This window comes from Leptinotarsa decemlineata, unplaced genomic scaffold (genome assembly GCF_025532065.1).
Source record: "Leptinotarsa decemlineata unplaced genomic scaffold, Ldec_3_MD MMD2_tig00000008_RagTag_RagTag, whole genome shotgun sequence".
NCBI lineage: Eukaryota > Metazoa > Arthropoda > Insecta > Coleoptera > Chrysomelidae > Leptinotarsa > Leptinotarsa decemlineata.
Window position 1 is genome coordinate 3,716,471 of NW_027412537.1, and position 20,259 is coordinate 3,736,729.

Genomic DNA, 20,259 nt, shown 5'->3' on the forward strand with positions numbered 1-20,259 from the left:
AAATTCTGAATTGAAAAAGGTTTGAAAAGCGAACATTGAATGGAAGTCATATAATATAGTTTGATATCCATTCCTGATAACTAAATATCAATCGAATTATTTTCAATCATATATTTCTATACAAATGAAGTACATTATGAAATATTTTTGAGTGCAGAATTTTTGGAAATTGACCCACATCATGAATACCTATATCATTAGAGATTATAAATTATAAAATACCAGGTAGATGGATTTGATTTTTATAACCGATAAACCGCACCTGAAATTTGAACGATTTATAATTAGTAACTTTTTCAAATAACACTTTATTTCGAGATTTTCACTTTACAGTTTACAAAACCATGACACGTGTTTCACTATACTTCAGGCATGTTCAGTACTAAACACGCCTAAAGATTTTCTATTTTCACCAAGTATCAGCCTGTTCCATCACATATTTTATTATAAGTGCTTAGTATTTGGAGCAGACTGGTCAAAAAATTGTTTGACTTTGTTTATAGAAACTACTGCACTGTTTACGAGCATTAGTCTATCTCAGATACCATAGACTGAATATTTCATAACCTCCCTTATCCATGCCTAGAAACTTGGTAAGTGCAAATGAATTGCACTGTGCGATATTAGACATTTTGGTTTCTAAAATAAAATAATTGGTTTTATTTTGAAATCGCAATAGAGGTTTAATGTAAGATTTTACACATAAAATCAAAGGTAAAAAAAGACATTACAATTGCTCTACTGATAATTTATTATTCAATCTCAATCCCTCAGAAAGTATACTCTTGGCAATGAGTTCAATTAGTTTATTATTTCCTTAATTTTGATATTTAAATCACCAAAAAATACGTTAACTTCTTTTTAAACAAGGATGACATTAAGAACTTTTTTCCAAGCTTATAGAGAAATCAGGTATTCTCATTCAAAGTAGAAGAGGTACCAAAGTTTAATATCACTTCATTCTTCAATATGATTACATTTGAAACATTTCCTCAATAATTTTTTAGGACTTTTGTCACAACTCATAGATTGAAAGAACACCTGTTGAGTCACAATGACATCAAGAAGTATGTTTGCAAAGTATGCAACAAACGGTTTGTTACTTCCACACTTCTCAAAAAGCATATGCTAGTCCACAATACTAACAGACCTTACATATGTCCATACTGTTCCAAACGTTTCAAAACTCTTCTATTGAGCAAAAACCATATTCGTGAAGTTCATAAAGAAGAAGCCCTGCCAAAGGTTTGTATTGAATATTAGTTTGTTCTCAAAAATCTGTAATTTAGATATTTATTTCAGATTGTAGGTAACGGAACAACTGATATTAATTCGCCTGCAGATAACTCTACTATAGTGGCTACTGACTGTGTTTCCTCCAATGAAGATGATACTTCTATAGTGGTAAAAACAAATACTTTTTTTCAATATGACAGTGCTCAAAATTGAAAATTCCCTAAAGATTTCAATGAGTCATTTTAAAAATCAAGAGAAATGACTAAAATTTCCTTAGATAGTTCTTAAAATTTGTTCGTTTTTTCACTATTAATTTGAGATTTTGTCGGCTGCTTATTTTTAATTTATGGGTACAGCCCTCTTATAGATACAGAGTGAACATTTCATAGATCATAGTTCAATCTGAAGTTGTTCTTGAGTGTGTAAAATAATTGAAATTATGATTTCGCTAGATTTTGAAAAGTTTCATTTCTTAATACATCATGAATTGTATCATCACAGTTAAAAAAAGTTTTTTCAATAGAAAGTGTTTCAACAGCAATATCTATAATCAAGTGTACAACGTTCTTAATTGCAATAGCATATAAAAGTGATGTTCAAGATCTTTATACTTGATTATTTCCTATATAAAATATTTTCCCAAAAACATATTTTCGAATATAGTGACGTCAGAAGTCTTCTTGAGTCTGTGGTGTCAACATGAATTCTTGCAATTTTGAATACATTGAAACTCATAGAGATTGCAAAATCAGACGAAAATTCATGTTGTTTTATATACTCTATCAGCTTGGCAACATCAGTTAGATTCTGTCATTACTTAATGCTGTTGTACTGTTGTGTTGAATAGTGTTGTTGCTTGTTTTTGAGTGAATTTCAGTTTTGAGTTAACTAGATTGTTTGGAGCATCCTACCCATTTCTAGTGAGGGATATCTTACGAACATCTATTTCATATCCAAAGATATTACTGATAAGTTACAATAATCTGAAATTAGATGGGAAAAATCACCTTACATTAGCCAGTGCCGGTCTTAGCATTTTGTCTCAGTATTACTTGATTTCTAAAGTATCCAATAATACCGTAAAACATTTTAAATTGAATTAATTTATTGCTAATAAGTTTGAATCATAATCCTTGAATATTTTTCATATTTAGAATTTCATAATGACGAAATAAGTTCATAATGCTGAATGTTTGACTCCCTTGTCATACAAATTTCATATGGTTACACTTTCCTTTGCATTATACTTAACAATATTCTAGCTTATTACCCCAGCTTGTGGTTTATGATGTTCATTTTAATTTCAGCAAGTGAATCCTGACAGCTTCTTTGCTAAGAATGAAACGCCTTCCGATTCCATTTTAGAAGATGTAATCAGAACTGACGACTTGTTGATACAAAATGATGATGATCATGGGGCAGTTTACATGACTATGGAAGAATTGGAACGACTGGAAAACTCAAATTTTGTTTTGGATCCATCTCTCAACACAAATATAAAGATATTGGTATGTTTGTTTGAAAGTGATTGGCAAAAAAAATATTTTTTTTATGTTTTTTGTATTTTTTATATTCATACTTGTATAATCATTAAAAAATACAGAAAAATTTTAAACATTTTTACATATTTTTGTATTTTTTTAATTTTTGTTTATATATTTTAAATTTTTTGCTCATTATTAACCTTTATTCTTTTTCATTTATCTTTATTCTATGATCATTTTCATTTTATATCTCGATTATTTTATTTTATTTATTTTATTGTAATTTCATTTCATGTTTTATTGCTTATACAAAATTGATATTTTATCTATTCATTCTAATTTTATTTGTTCTTCTGTAGATTTCGAATCATATTAGAGTACCTAATATTAGACAATGAAATTTCGAACTAGTAAAATTCAATATTGGTATGTACTTCTCAATTGATTGTGAATGTAAAGATTTTCTTTGACCCAAAACTCAACCTCAGTTTATAACAGAATTACTCTTTCAGATAATCTATCTATAAGTTTGTTTTGCCTAAATATCACTTTGAGTTTTTAAGGGTCTTCATCCCTGAAAAAAAAGGAGTCAGAAACGATTTTTCTTATTCTGGTTGAGGAGAGATTGTATGAGTGTATAAAGGAAAAATAATAAAAAAAATATTTTTCGAATATTAGATGAGCATTTTTCTTTTTTCATTTTTCTTTCTCTCATTTTTGAGCATTTTTCTTCAATTCCACCATCAAAACTAACGAATATTTTGGTGTTATTCCATTTTGGTATTGAAGCCTATCATTTTCTCAGTTAAACGACTTTCTCAATTTTCTTTCTAATGTTTCCTTTATTTTGTTATTAATTTAATAAGAATGTGTTATTTATACGAATTTGATTTCCTTGCATTATGCCTTTCGAAATGGGAAATATCAAATTTGATCAAAGTCAACTAATAAAGTTTTGCTTCAGTCGTCGACTAGTGAAAACTAATTATTACTTTTGAATCTGGAGTCAGAATAGTAGATGAATTTCTTTTAAATGACACGCCCGTCAGGTAGCTCCTCCCACACGTCTGGTGAGGGAGAGAGAGAGTATCATAGAGCCATTGTAAAATGTAGCACAGGGTCGCATTGGGAATAGGAAAAGATAAAAGTCATTCTGACCAAACGAAAGATTGAAATATTAAAATTTCTACAATAACCAGATAGTTTTCAACTTACCTATCTGTATGTTTGCATGTGTACACGTTTGTATCAAATCTTGCAAGTCTAATATCTTCCGATTGCCTTGAAATTTTACAGGTATTCATTACTAGGGACAAAACTTCATAATATTTTCATATTAAGAAATACTAAGATGGAGGCTCTAGAATGTTGGACGAATTTCGTTATTTTTGATTTGATTACAATCAAAATTGGTAGCAAAAACATTGTTGGATTTCATTTATTTTCAACAGTTGCATACACATCAGCGGAAATGAATTATTCACGATTGGTATTGACTTATATTGTCTAACTCTTTATATGGAATCAGACATATTATTTAAACTGTGGACCTCTCCTGCAAAATATTATATTCAAATCATTCAATTTTGAAAATATATCTGGCAGTATGAATTAATTTTGAGGAAAAATATGAGTAATTTACCCCGGAGAGCCCTAGATGAATTATTTTTGAGGATCGGACTATGAAACATAAAATCTTTCCGTCATTTCGAACTAATGATGAAAATTGATATTGTGAAAGGACCCTTACTTGAAAGACAAAATCTGATACTTGATTTCTCAATTCTTTATTCATAAGTATCATCTGATTTTCTGAACACCCCGCTCATGTTTTCGAAAAAATAAATTTTGAACAGAACACGACTATAAATCACAAAATAACCCATAGCCATCTTCCATGCTGCTATTTTGAATTCTTGAAATTTGATGAAAAACTCATTATCTTCAACCTCAAAATACCAGTGTTATTTATATATAATTAGACAATTAATAACAAAACTCGTTTGCCATCTCGAATTTCTGAATTCCAACAGAAAAATAACTATCTTCGAACCTTAAAGCCAGTCTTCCATAGAGCCCGACCAGATATCACAAAACTAGTCCGCCCTCTTGAATTTCCGAAATTCAATAGAAAAAAATCACGCCTAGAGACTACAAAATACCAATTTTAAATCGAATCGGTCCATAATCACAATACTCGTCAGACATCTTGAAGCCGCCATCTTGAATTTATTAATTTTAACTAAAGATTCATAATGTGCGACCCGAAAACCCCATTGTACCAAATATGAATCGGATAACACAACTTGTCCGTCACCTTGAATTCATTGATTTTGACAATACATTTATACTCTACGAGCCCAAAAAAATCCACATACTAATTTCAAATCGATTCGGACCATAATCACATATCTTGGAACCGTCATCTTGAATTCGTTAAGTTTGACAAAAGATTCATAATCTCTGACCCCGAAAACTTCCTTATAGCAAGTCAAATCGGGCCCTAATCACAAATCTCGTCCGCATCTTGAATTTATCAATTTTGATAAAAGATTCATAATTTTCAAATAACCTGCAATTTTCGTGCAAACTTTGAGATCAACACGAAAACGAACATGTTTTAATCTAAAATGTAATTTGGAAGAACGAACACGTCGGTGAATAAAGTTCGGCCCTGGAATGCCCCGGCCTGGTCAAGTTAGAATTAGGGAGGAGTTTGTATTTATTTCATCGGGCGAAATCGCACTGCCATCTGGCGGTATACGTAACAGTAGACTATTCCAGATTCTAAGGAAATAAAACGCCGTTGTCGCTATGAAAAAAAAAATTTTTTACTCAACCACTTTATAATAAAAAACAATAATATTGGTTGGCAGCACTACCGTGCTGCCAACCAATATTATGGATATTGCATATAGATATTACGACTTTAAACCTCGAAATTTTAACTTCAGTCACAAAATTTCGACTTCAATATCGAAATTACGACTTTATCCTCGAAATTTCGAGAGTCAGAGAGAGAGAGAGAGATAGCAAATAAAAAAGAAATCCAAACAGCATAAATCGACAGGAATCATAGCAAAAAATGCAGCTGTATTCATTTGTTTTTGTAAAGAATCTGAATATATACATTCAACTTGTTAATTGTTTCTCACTGAATAAAAAAATTTAGGACTCTGGTTAGTCTGATTGAAAAATAAATAGATGAAAACAGAGCAACTAACACTCTTACATCAAAGCATTAATCTTAGTGAAACATCATTCACTATCAAGTGTTATCTCTTAGAAGAAAATATATGAATCTTTTTGATCCTTGTTTTCTTTTAGAATTCAGACAGCTTAATAGCCAGTAATTTCATGCCAGATGGGGCAAATATGGTATTGGTGAATTCAAATGCTAACTTAGTGAATACCATCGTTCAAAAGCAAACAGAAGAAGAAAATTTATTGTTATATGAAGGCGATGTTCAGACTATTAATAACCTAGCAGTGAAAGAGTCTCCTGCTATTTTTGATGGCAACATGGTCATTGAAACTTCAGACTTGAATGAAACTAGAAATTTGTTTGAAGACTCCAGAATAATCTGCATGAATTGCAATGAAAGCTTTTCTAGTTTCAATTCATTTCAAAAACACCAATGTACACAAAAAATTGCAAACATAGTTGCTGACAATGACAAACTCGAACCTGTATCTAATCAGGAAGTCAAACAGAAACGTGAAGACCCAGAACAATATATCTGTCATATTTGTCAGGAAGTGCTTCCCAACAACTTTTTTCTTAACAAACATCTCAAGCATCATCATTCTGGACAGACTAGATATGAATGTAGAAAATGTAAAAAATTTCTTAATGGAAAAATTGAATACTTGGAACACATGTCCTTCCATAAAGCTACTCCTAACCAGGGACATCCTTGTATATACTGCATCAAGGTTTTCAAAAAAGCCTCAGATCTGGTAAGTTTGTTTCATTTATTAAATATATTCTTTTAGTTGTAAAAGTTGTTTTCCTAAAACTGGGTATTTATTAAAAATCATGCTTGTAAATGTTCAATAACATTATTCTTTTCTTCCAATATTTTTCAGTTTGAACTAAAATCATATATTATTTTCTTCAATTCTATAAACATAGATTCAGTAGGCTACCGGACTTTGTTTGATGACATTGAAGCAGCTTATGCAGTGCATTTCTTTAAAAGCCTCCCCCCCTCCCATTTCATTTTTTGAACGGGTCAACTCAAAAAATTAAAATTTGAGATAATGATATTAATGCATGAATACTTTATTTTGAAGTGAAATTGACAGATGAAACTTTCAAGATGGCGACTGGGTGCCATCTGGGAAAATAAAATTAAATGGAAAGGGGGGTCTTGTGACACATCTTTCTGAAGCTCATGACAAATGCTTCATAACCCTAGAATATAATGTCAATATCGTCAACTACTACAAAATGGCGGAACTTTTAATAATTGCCTGAATACCTACATTGACGTTTAACTACATAACATGAGGTATTGAGCTTGAGGTCAGTTCAGAAGATGCTCGAAATGGTTGCCTTGAACTTCTTGACATATGAACAGCCTATCCAAAGGTGTCAAATCTGACGAGCGGGCTGGCCATTCTGTAGGACCTTGACGGCCAATCCAACGACCGGGAAAAGTAGTATCCAAATAGTTTCTTACTTGTCTGGAGTAATGTGATGGTGTCCCATCTTGTTGGAATACAATATCCATATCGAATTCATTAGGATTCGCTTCGACGATTTCAGTGATGAGAGGGTCAACAGTAGTTTCCAGCATATTCAAATACAGTTTCCCTGTTAAATTTTGATCAATAAATAAAGGTCCTACAATATGGTTTCCCAATATTCCTGCCCAAACGTTAATTTTTTCTGGATATTGACTATCTGTTTCCCGGATAACGCGAGGGTTGGTGTCACTCCAATAACGGCAATTTTGTCTGTGAACATTGCCGTTTAAAAAATGTACATTCTCACTAAAACAAATATTGTGGAGATAGGTAGGATGCCTTGCAATAGTTTCCGTCATGATTTCGCAGAATTCTGTTCTTCGATCAGGATCATCTTCAGTTAATTGGTGTACAATTTTAATTTTGTATGGATGATACCTATTCCTCTTCAAAAGTCTCCACACAGTAGAAGGAGACACCTCACAAACATTCGCGACGGAATAAGTAGACTGTTCAGGATTTACTACCATCTCACCAATTATTTGCACTTGCAGTTCTTCCGGAATGAACGGATGACCTGGGGGCTTTTTATTATGTAAAATACTAGTAGTTCTGAATTTGGATACAAGTTCCCTCAAATATTCTCTACAGATAGAACGATTCAGAAAACGTTCATTGAAAATCCTTTCGGTCTCGTGGAAGTTACGCGTCGCACCGTAAATAAAAATCACTTCAAATTTTTTTCCCCAATTGCCCAGAATTGACCAATGGACCAGAATTGAGATTTTAGAGATTGTTGACGTGGAACTTTTCTACTAGTAAAACCGAAAACTAAATGAGAATATTCTAACTGAACAATGATGTTCATTGTCGTACTGACATTTTTTGTCGGTTTTATAAACAGAATCAGAATCAGAATATGCTTTATTGTCGAAAGAATACAATTCTTGTTGACAAAGTCAGTTGTCGTACATGGATGTATGTTAAAATATTGTTAAAATAACACTTACAGATGTATAAACACAAATAAACACAGGATCTGATCAAATTAGAGTAAATAATGGTACATATATATACACCCATCCATACATATATATTCACATAATTGAGCCTCAGCAATGACAGATATGGATAATGAGTTCATTCAGATAATTTGGCTATAAAATATTCATCCAAGCTATAGAAGGGATGATCAAAGAGTAAAACCTTCACACTACCTCTGAATCTATTATAATTCTTGATTTCCCTAATTCTTGCTGGAAGGTAGTTGTATATTTTCAAGCCGTTATATATAATAGAGTCCTTTACGAGGCGACTTTTGGGTATAGGCAACATAAGAGTCGAGTTTTGGGAAGATCGAGTATTGTAAGACGATGACGCTCCTTTACATAGATCACGGTGCTTATGAATCAAACAAGATGTTTCCAATATAAAAATAGAGATCACTGTGAGGATTTGGTGATTTTTAAAGTATTCTTTGCATGATTTGCGACGCTTAATCTTGAAGAGGGCTCTAATGGCTCTTTTTTGTACAACTTGGATCATCTGTAATAAATTTTTATTGCATGCACCCCAAAAAGCAATTGCATAACCTATATGCGATTCAATTAATGCATGGTAGGCAGATTTTGCTGCTGCAAATCCTATCTCATTATTGATGACTCTAATGGCATAGCACCCAGAGGATAAAATAATTTAACAAACCTTATCGGGTTGTTGGAATTGCCATATGGTAGATAAAAGGAATATTTCTAGAAATATCCATATTAATGTGTTTGTTTTCAGGAAATTACTTAATGATTCGCCGGTTTGTAGTAGGTGAAGATATTGACTTCATATTCTAGGGTTGTGAAGTATTCGTCAGGAGCTTCAAAATAATGTGTCACAAGACCCCCCTTTCCATTTATTTTTTTTTTCCAGATGCCGCCCAGTCGCCATCTTGAAAGTTTCATCTGTCAATTTCACTTCAAAATGAAGTATTCATGCATTGATTTCATTATCCCAAATTTTAATTTTTTGAGTTGACTTGTTCAAAAAATAAAAGGGGGACATTGAAGAAATGCACTGTATAAGAAGTTAACCTATGGTCGGTAAGGAAAAGCTTACCCAATTCAACACTGTCATATGTTGAAGGTTATTGTGTACCAAGGACTTTTTAACAGTAACTTCTGTTTTTTCGAAACATTATTCACCTTGACATAACTACCATAGACCCATTATTGGAGAGATCAATCATAATAATCATTTACTCATCAAATTTTTTTATTTTTGTTCGAATCAGAGTCTAAACTCGAGTTCAACTAAATTTTAAAATTTATATGATTATTGGTGTTAACTTTCAGGAATTCAACTTGTACTTTCTGCAAATCAGTTTTTTCAATTTGAGTGTCGAGACAAATTTTGGTCTTTTGAAAACATAGTTTGTGAAATTGAGTATTAGAATAATAGAATAATAATAATAATCGTAATTTATTGAACAAAATTACAATTTTGCTCAACTGGTGCAACCCGTGTAACAAAATTGTTTTGAAATAACACAGCTTATTTCACAGTATCAAAAAAATGGGTATAAAAATGAACAAACAAAACAATTTCATTGATAAAGTTGTATTAATTTTTCTAACAATATTTCTGTTGGGGTCGATGTGGTACTCTTGCATGGGGGTTTCTTGTCACAGCATACTTTCTAATGACTTCTACATTGTCGTCATTTCTAGCAAACTTCTGAGTAAGTGATGGTAGTCTTTTTTCGATAGGGATAATACCAGACAGTTGGCACAGCAGAGGGTTTGGAGGGTTGTGTTTGGGGTTATTGGGATGCCTTAATCTTGTTATTTTCCTTATAGCCGTTGTTTCAGATACTTCGTTTTCAAGGCCCTTTGTTTGATATTGAGAAACAGTGGGTGCTAGTATTCAATAAGTGGACAACAGATCAGTTTATGTATTCAGCTTGCTGTTGATATGTTTACCTGCTCCCGGGTTTGTCAAAATTGTGAAATGTGCGGCTCTTGCAATCACTTTCTTTTTTTTTGTTATTGACGTGGCTGTTGAAATTTAGTCTGGAGTCAAGTGTAACACCTGGGTAATTAACTGTCGATTTTGCATGTAAGATATGTTGGAAAACGTTGATTGTTGGAGAAGTTACGAAATTCTGATGATTAAATATGATGGACTGAGAATTAGATGAGTTTGGCTGGAGCCTCTATTTATTGAACCAGTTATTTGTTATTGTTGCAAGATGTTCAAAATTGTTAATAACTTTGTCTAGCGTTTGATCGTGCGCAATTAGGGCACTGTCATCTGCATATTGGAGAATACATGCTTCATGCCTGAAGTGGTTGATATTCCCTTGTTGATGATGATAAATATCAGAGCTGTATAAGTTATATAACAATGGTGAGAGCGGTGAACCCTGTGGAACTCCCTGTGTTGGGATAAATTCGTCTGAAAAACGAATCAGTATTTTAACTCTCAGTTTCCTGTCAATTATCAGATTCTTAATTGTATGTACTAGATAGTTAGGACAACCCAGTTGATACAGTTTGAATAAAAGACCCTTGTGCCAGATGCTATCAAATGCTTTTTTCATATCCAGAAAGATCACTGCCTTTTTGTTGTTGTTCAGCTTGGTTGTTTCAATGTTTGAGTATTATATTTCTTCGAAGTATTTCCATAGCAAAAGTAGTGTCTTTCAAGTAAAACAATATCAAAAATGATATAATACAAAAATAACTCTAAGTCTATGTTTTCTCCAAAACGATTTATATTTACCAATGTATTCACAGATTATTATGGCTATGTAATTTACGTCAAAGCTCTCTTAATTTGCATGTTGAAACTGACATAATAAATAAACGTCAACATCTGTTCATGCACCTTTGATCTATATATTTTTATGTTTCTCCGAACTGTCAACCAAAGATCATCTCAGTAATGTGATGTAACTTTTCATAGAAAAGTCCCTTTATACCTGTGTGAATATATACCTTGATTGTGTTATATTTGGGCACTTGTATAGTCTTTCATTAAGCACGTCCTAACTTTAAATTCAAAGTGTGTGTGAGATATCAGCGAAGTTTTTTATTCGTTTAAAAGACCTATTGATGCCATTATGTGTGGAACATAACATGTTCAAATGTCCGCCACAGCTTCTCTGGGTGAAGCGCAAATGTCCAATTTTCCGTGACTGTGGCGCATTATTCAGGCTGAATTTAAGCGATAGCATGGGTTATGTAGGCTTTGAGTGCTATTATGGTTTGTGGCTTATTCTCATACACCTGCAACTTAGGAAAGCCCCACAAGAAAAAGTCTAACGGGGTCAGATCGCACTATCTCGGTGGCCAGTTCACATCACCTCCATGTAAGATGACCATACCCTCAAATCGCTAGTGCAGAATATCCGTTCAGTTGAAACCACATGTCGTTGGTGTCCAGATCATCCTATTCAGATTCTCCTGCACACTCTCACAGACATCGGCGATGTTTTCGGCAGATGTTGCGTTTCGTCGACGTGGTGGTGGTGAATCCACTGAACCAGTGGACTCAGATTTATCCACCACATTGCAAATAATCCTTTCGGTAGGACGATTATGGCGACCATAAAATGGGCAAAGCGCGCAATACATTGTCCGAACAGAGCACCCATTTTAATAAAACAATTTTAATAAATGACAACTAGTTTGACAGAGGTAGCTTCAAGATGATGGCCGTTATCAATTGTCAAAAGTTCGGAAGTCCCTGTTGGAAGACCCATATATGCAATGTAGGCAAGACCCATCCATATGTAATGAAGCACCCTAACTGAATGCCGACTTTGGTTGAAATATTTTTGTCATCGGTGTTTTATGAATCTATCATGGAAAGTATATTCATATAACTTTAAAAAAAGCTACTCGTTTGACAATTAGATGAAATACTGCTTCCAAAATATATGGGACTTTTTAATCAGAAAGAAAGCCCAAACTCTTTAATCAATTAGAAGAACTTTGAATTTGATGTTTTTGACGAGGAGGTCTAGTAAAAAATGTGAAATGAAGATGAAACTAGCTAATAAACCAGGAATCGTCAAGATATTCATAAAAGTTCCACATTTTTCAAAATATCTCTAAGTTAGTATAATGGGGATACAAAATCATGATGCTAAATTCCTCACGTTGATATTTATTTTTTCCAGAGTAGGCATCTTCGAGTACACACTGGGGAGAAACCTTTCCATTGCAACATTTGTGATAAAAGTTTTTCTTTAAAATCCACACTTTTATCACACACAAGAACCCACGTCAACAAGAGTAAAGAATTCAATTGCAACATTTGCAATTCATTCTATGCCTCCAAATCTAGCCTTAAGGTGCATATGTCTGTTCATACTGGTGAGTATTCTGTAAAATAGAGAGATTTGATTTCTGGGAAATATGTAATGAAACAAATTTCCATTCAGCATTCATCCTATAGAAGACGGCTGTTAGGAACATAATCAGAGCAGCAAAAAGAGCTTCTTGCAGAACATATTATCGTTATCTAGCCTATTCATTTTGGAAACAGTTACTCTGTTATACAAACATAAAAGTTCTTTTGATATTAACCACCAGTTTTGCCAACCCAATAAAGTTGTTTTGCACAAGGTTGGTGTCATAAATATGCAAAATGCTGTCGATACTTGAATAAGTTTATAAAGTCCCTCTGAGATTTTACCATTTGCAGTTCGATAAAAAAAAACAAGAATTGACAAATAGGCCAAATAATCATTGTCTGTAGGCTTCTAGATCAGTGTTCTAGCAGATTATTTGCTTATGGTGTATAGGTTTCCACAGCCGGTGTCTAACAAATTGCCCGATGTATCCACTAATATAGCTGGATGTATTAGTGGATACAGAAAACCAATCCATTCGGACCAATATCATCATCTGCGACAGAAAAGTTTTTTAGGAAAAATGTTGATTATCAAACTGAAATGGGTCAAAGAAGGCCAAGAAAGCTGCGACGGGTGCAGCACGGAGAACAGAATTGTAATCACCTTGTTAGTCATTTGAAGAATATGACATATTAGAAAAAAATCAGAAATGATGGAAAGGTCTTGCTTATATAAGAGAGCTTAAGATTCTATTCCAGATTTTTAAATAGTGATCTTTCAATGATGATCTTCATTATACTTGATATTGCGAATCTTCACACCTTTTCTTTTCGTAAAACAAATAACGATATCATTACTTTATTTAAAATTATATCAGGTGACATCAATTTTAATGATCCATTATGTGAAGTCTCATTCAGAGTACCTGCTCGGAACAATGATCTTTTTACTGTCGCTGATCACCATACTAACTATGGATACTTCTCACCCATGTCAAGGTTTATGCAAGAAGCTAGCTGTCTTAATTGTGACATTACAGGAATTTCACTGAACTATACCGAATACTTATAAAAAACAGTGTAGCAACAAAATTCAATAGATAGCTAGGATGATAATTTTAAGTATATATATCATTTAAATTTTATGTACTTACATTGACATATGACTACATTTATACATACATTGAGGTTAAGTTAGTTTTAAGGTTATATTGTATTTGTATCATTTTTTTCCTCGTGGGGATTACCCGTATACATAAATAAATCTCTATGCTTATATGGTAATCAGCAGGAATCAGTTCCCAAGATAATTCTTCAGTTATTATTATTTTTGTTATTTTTCATTGAAGAATTAAATTATTACCATCTAGCTAGAGTTTTGAATGAATATGCACGTGCACTGTAGGAAAATTTTGTTGCTAATCATGTTAGATTCAAATCCCTGTGCCTAAATGATATTCATTGGAAAAACCGTCTCTGTTCTCTAAACAGAAAACAGCTTCCTTGAGCTGGCGAGTTTAACTCGAATTGTATTGAGGTGAGTCTTGAAGTGATGGGCAGCTGTATATTGCTGCATACTTTTGACTTCACATCAGTCGGACACGATAGCTTCACCAGTTATGACATTCCAACTGATGAATGTAACATCTAGGGAAACACGTCATTGTGAGAATTTTATAGTTATTATCATGGATGGTATTATTAATTTTCATCAAGTAACGGGCCAGAGTATTCATAACTCAGAGTATTCATAACTTGTTAATTGGTTTCCAAACACATATCAGGTACTTGACCTAAGCACTAAAGTATTCCTAGCTACATTTATTTATCATCGATTTATTAAGTTATGCTTTTTTTTCAGGCCAAAAGCCATTTCCTTGTACTTTCTGTAAAATGAAATTCAGAACATCAGCCAACAGGAAATCTCACGAAGTTTTAATGCATTTATCAAAGAAGAATAGAGGCAAATCACAATCAAAAAATAAAATTACAGATGTTTTGGAGTCAGTCGCTTCACGAATGGTAATAAATTGTCCCTGTACTAACGAACCTACGACAAGTCAATCAAAGGAGAATATTCATGTTCAGAACGAGAATTTAACCAAACAGGAGGTATGTAAAAATTCAGATTGATATAATAACCCAAGGGTTTTAGGTTTTGGAGATTATTCAATAAATAGTAATTTGATTCGACACAGTCACGAAGGATCGACAAACTGATTCAAATGTTTTGAGATTATCAGCTTGCCACTCAGGAGATTTTTCATAATAGAAAAGATCAACACTTTTCTCTTATGGAAAACTCTTCAGAAAAATTGTCAGCAACATTTAAATAATGGGGTTGGACATATTTATTCTAAGAGCTGTTACATATTTTTCAAAAAACGATTGTAACAAATACTGTAATGCGTCAAACATGTGATTCCTTCAATGAAACATCTTAATTTTGCAGCAGCAACTTGAAAGTTCAACACAAATAATCAACTTCAATGTAGCACCAGAGGGCATGCTGACCATAAGTCCTGAAGAACAAATTACGATAGATCCTTCTCTGTTACTTCCGCAAATACAAATGTCTGACATTGTTCTGGCAACAAATGAGAACAACGAACTCAATAATTCCTTCATTCTTAATGAGGTTAACTTGCTCGATATAGATCCCACCAGCAGTAATCTTCAGATAATATCATTGCCACAAGATGAAGAAAAGACGGTCACCATTAGCACTGGAGAAACAGAGACAAAACAAGAAAAACCGAAAAACGTTCAGTGTGATATATGTAACAAGATGTATTCTTCTAAAGATGTTCTGAGAAGGCATAAGAAGAATGTTCATGGAGAAAAAGTAGATCTTTCCTGTTCCAAATGCAACAAGAATTTCAAATCGAAAGTTACTTTCCTAAGACATTGTAAAACCCATCCAGAGCTCAAATTTTCATCGAGAACAGAAGGTGCAAATAATGTTACAGGAGAGAGTTCAGAGGCGGCTACAGAGAGGTAACTGTTTTTTAAAATTATGATTCAATGCTTAAAACAACGAAATTAAAAAACCTTTTCCAGTTTTACATAATTGATTCTATCTCACCATAATTCGAAATTGCAGTTTATAATAGGAGATGATCACATTATGAAAGGGTTATTTTTAAAATTGAGTGATGTTGTAGGCATTCTTAACTGATCGTCATCACTTGTGCAATAGTCACGAGAAGAACCATTGGTCACTTAGGTTGACAGGTTCTTTCTGGCAAAAACTATAAATTTTCAAATGTTCAGTCAACAGTCTCCTTTTTGTCCTATAAATACCCAGAGTGTTTTTTCATCAATTCATTCTTAATTGTTTTGAAGATATTCATCTGATAACAAGAACGTTGGATTAATCACTGGTACTTATAATTGTTTTGTAGCTTCTCAAAAATAGTAGAGCATTCAGTTTGACAGCAGAAAGCATTGGGCATTCAAATAAAATGAGATGTATAGTTTTTTATTCTTGTAAAATTTGATTGACACTGATTTGAAATTATTCAGAATTAGGCTAACTATATCAACTTTGGCAACTAGCAGTCCTGTATGTACTCAGATAAATCATTAATAGTCCAGTCATTATAGTAAGTTCACCTCAGAATTCGAGATACCCAGCTGTAAGTCTGTAAATACTTGTATATTGACACCCTAAAAGTTGTCTGAAAACCTACATATGGTAGGGTGTACGCAACTATTAAATTTCAAGGTCAAACGTTACAAAAATCGGTTTCTTGCCCTTTTTTTGTAAATATCTCATTTCCAATTGGTTTTTTGCCATTTGTATTCATTATCAATATTGTAGAATACAAAATTCTCTACAAATTTTGTTCAAAAAAATTTTTCATACGGTGAACCGTTTTCGAAATAAAGGGCGGAGAGCGCGCGGTCACAGGATCACTTCAGGTCAACCGGTGCCTCCGGTCGAAAACGCGCCATATATAGTTGATGAACTATCGATAAATCAATGATTATAAATATTTATCAATTTTTATAAACTATTATATTATATTTTATAATTTTTTCCTAACCTATCCACTTTTTATTCAGTATTAATTTATTCAACAACACTTACCTGCCCATGTAATTGCAGAATTGTTAATGAAAATATAGATATTATATTTGAGTTTTAACCTAATTAATAACTTCTTACATGATGAAAAAAAAAAACAAATAAATTATGAATTAATCTTTTTATTAAAAAATATTCAATACATTTATATTTATTAAAAGTAAAAAAATGGAATAAAGGTACAAAAACTACAATTTATAATTTTAATCATCTTCTTCCTCTTCATCGTCGTCTTCCGGCTGCTGTTAAATTTCAAACTGGTCTTCATTATCGTCTTCAACGACATTTGTCTCAAGTTCTTCCATGATTTCGGGTTCCATCTTCGTTAATGTCGCTCTGATATGGTAGAGCATTGAGACAAGCTTGCCCATTACATTGGCCATAAGCTAAAGAGCATTGCAAGCCCGCTTTCCTGCATCCGCATCGCGAACCACAACCACTCTTGCAGTTGCAGAAAATTGTATTTAGCAAATCTTCTGGAGCAGGTGGTAAAATTGTCATGATAGGCTTCAGAAAATCGTTTCGCATTGCCCAACCCCATACCTGGGGTTCCAAATCATGCCCTAACAAAGTTTGAACTTGATAATATACACGTTTGAAATGTTGATGAGCAGCTGCACTTGTTGGTGGAATATTTGAAAGCTGCACAGGTTTATTTAGTTTTGCAGACTTGACGTAATGCATATAACGAAGATGATCGAGACTTTTCACAGATTTCGGAGCATAATAGACTACCAATAAGGTTTGAGTTCCAGTCTCTAATTATCTCTGGGCCGAACAATTTTCTTCCTCAAATGCTGCAGCTAGTTCATCCAAATTTGTCAGTTTCTCAAAAACTTTTAAAAATTATTTTTTTTCCCTTTTTAAAAAGCGCAGAAGTTGTGTCACAGCCACTTAACGCGTGCAGAAATAAAATATGTGTTTTGGAATGAGGATAATTATCAAAACTTTTAGCCGAGTATATCTCCGTTTTTACATTTCCTTTCCCAATTTTTTTAAAGAAAATTTCTTGTTCGTAAGACAGTGTACGCCCAATTAAAATGACAAGTAAATCAATATCTTGTCCTATTATAACTGCAGTTTTTTCAGACTTTGATTCTTCAATTGCAGTTTCAACAATAAGAACATCCGCATCATCTCTGGCTTTTTTAGTAGTAATATTTGCAGCTTGTAATTTTTAAATTAACATATTAATGAGCCTATCTTTGTTATTTCGATTTGATAAGAATTTTTCTTGAGTAACTGGTACAACCATTGTTTCATCGAAACAGACTTCATACGTTTTTGAAAGTGCAGCAGTTCTTCTCTGCTGCTCCATAGCTTTTACGTTTTTACTGTAGTCTGAATATCCGTCAAATACAACAATTATTTTGGAACTGTAATGCCTTTGTAAATATTATTCATGTATTCATCAAAAATAATAGAAAAAGTGTCTTCTCTGCTCCATACAACATGATGAAGAAGAAATCCGCCATCAATAATGAACGTCACATTATTTTTATTGAGAACAAAATCTATTGGGGTCATGTTGTCATACAATGACGATTTTGTTGTTTTTCTCATGCCATCATTATCAAATAGAGCTGTTCGATACAGACTCAATTCATATTGAAGGTTGACCTAAAGTGATCCTGTGACCGCGCGCTCTCCGCCCTCTATCTCAAAAACGGTTCACCGTATGAAAAATTTTTTTCAACAAAATTTGTAGAGAATTTTGTATTCTACAATATTGACAATAAATACAAATGGCAAAAAACCCATAGGAAATGAGATATATACAAAAAAAGCGCAAAAAAACGATTTTTGTGACCTTTTACCTTGAAATTTAATAGTTGCGTACACCCTACAATATGTAGGTTTTCAGACAACTTTTAGGGTGTCAATATACAAGTATTTACAGACTTACAGCTGGGTATCTCGAATTCCGAGATTCTTACCTAATTTAAGCTTAAATGACTGGAGTATAAATAATAGAACGAACACTAGTGGTCCTATCTCTGAACCCTGAAGAACCCTTAGTTCATCATCATTCTCATCCTCGCCTCCATATCTCACTCTCATGCAACACTCTTCCATATAAGACGTGAACCATCTAAATATTCTAAGTAGATTCTTGCATTGGTATAATGATTGATCATTATTATGATTAATGAATAATTAATGAATGATTGATCAATTGTTGATTCACTGATATACAATTATAAAATTTTACTCAATTAGAAATTATGTTGAAGGGACATGCATTCATACTTTCAATATCGTTCTTTTCATTGATACTTGTTCGACTCCTGGATATAATTTTAGATGTTTATATAAGTTGGCGGCATTGCCGAAGAGAAGTTTTGTTTACATAATGATCAAGTAACGAATTTTTCACAAGTACTTTCCAAACTTTGAATTTTTTTCATCTTTCTTGAAAATAAAAATAAAGAATGACGGGATTGGAAACAATTGTCACTTGATAATTTCATGAAACATTCGAGGGTGAATTTTCAATCAAGAACTGTTTTGTAATGGAGTACTATATTTATTTATGTAAATTGTATAACATACTAACATATGAAAAAAAAAATATGTTTCAAGTCGTGGCTACAGCTTTTAAATCCCAACATCATAGACCTCTGCCACCTGACTGTCGAACCAGATAGTTATTGTTTTTTCAATGTCATCATTTTCCAATTGTTTTTCATAAAAAAAGTCCTTGAGTTTTGCAAAAAGATTAAAGTTTGATGGTGCTAAGTAAAGGTTCTAGGGTGGATAATTCATTAATTTGCAATGAAAGTTGTCCATTATGATGTGATTCTGTGATATTTCTCAGGATAGTGTCACTTGTATAAAAATAAAATTGAAAAGCATATATGTCAGTAAATCAAAATCTACGTTTAAATATTACTTTTTCAGGGAGAACCAACCAGTTGATACCACGGATGCTAGCAGTTCACTGCTGAATATGAAGTTTGATTTACCTATCGTCACTATAGAAGACCCATTATTTAATACCTTGTTTCCAATGAAGAGAGTCTGAATTGTGTCTTTTTGCTTGTATAAGATTAAATTTCTTGAAATAGTTTTAAGTTAATTGTTGAACTGAATGCAAATTTTAATAATATTAGGAGAAAATGCTCATAATTCTCAAGTCAGTGTTCATTAAATATATTTTAACATATCTGTTTTTCATTTGTGCTGAACACCTCTTTCATTTTCCACAGTTTTCCACACAATTCAGATTTTCAAATTTATCTGGCCTTTTTTCCAATTTCAGTTGTTACTTCAGTTTATGGGTTATGGTGAAAATTTTGGAAAATGTGTAGGACTGAATGGTCCGATCTACCTAGTATTCATTTTCAGAAATCCTAGAGCCTTGTCACGTGTTGTTCTTTATGGATGCTAGGAGAGAAATTTTGAAAA

The 20,259-nt window shown here is 32.8% G+C and overlaps 1 protein-coding gene across 2 annotated transcripts in view; it reads left to right on the forward strand.

Moving 5' to 3' along the window:
- LOC111504535 (uncharacterized) overlaps positions 1-20,017 on the forward strand; it is a 43,542-nt gene extending 23,525 nt beyond the window's left edge. Inside the window, exons 10-17 of one of the 2 annotated variants that reach the window (XM_074170889.1) lie at positions 1,008-1,245; positions 1,303-1,404; positions 2,544-2,744; positions 6,048-6,680; positions 12,586-12,781; positions 14,623-14,873; positions 15,214-15,758; positions 19,753-20,017. In XM_074170889.1, coding sequence (XP_074026990.1) covers positions 1,008-1,245; positions 1,303-1,404; positions 2,544-2,744; positions 6,048-6,680; positions 12,586-12,781; positions 14,623-14,873; positions 15,214-15,758; positions 19,753-19,876 — 2,290 coding nt within the window. In that variant the 3' untranslated portion in view covers positions 19,877-20,017. The remainder of the gene's footprint in view (positions 1-1,007; positions 1,246-1,302; positions 1,405-2,543; positions 2,745-6,047; positions 6,681-12,585; positions 12,782-14,622; positions 14,874-15,213; positions 15,759-19,752) is intronic. The other variant, XM_074170890.1, reaches the window with a different exon arrangement.
- The last annotated feature ends 242 nt before the right edge of the window (positions 20,018-20,259 follow it).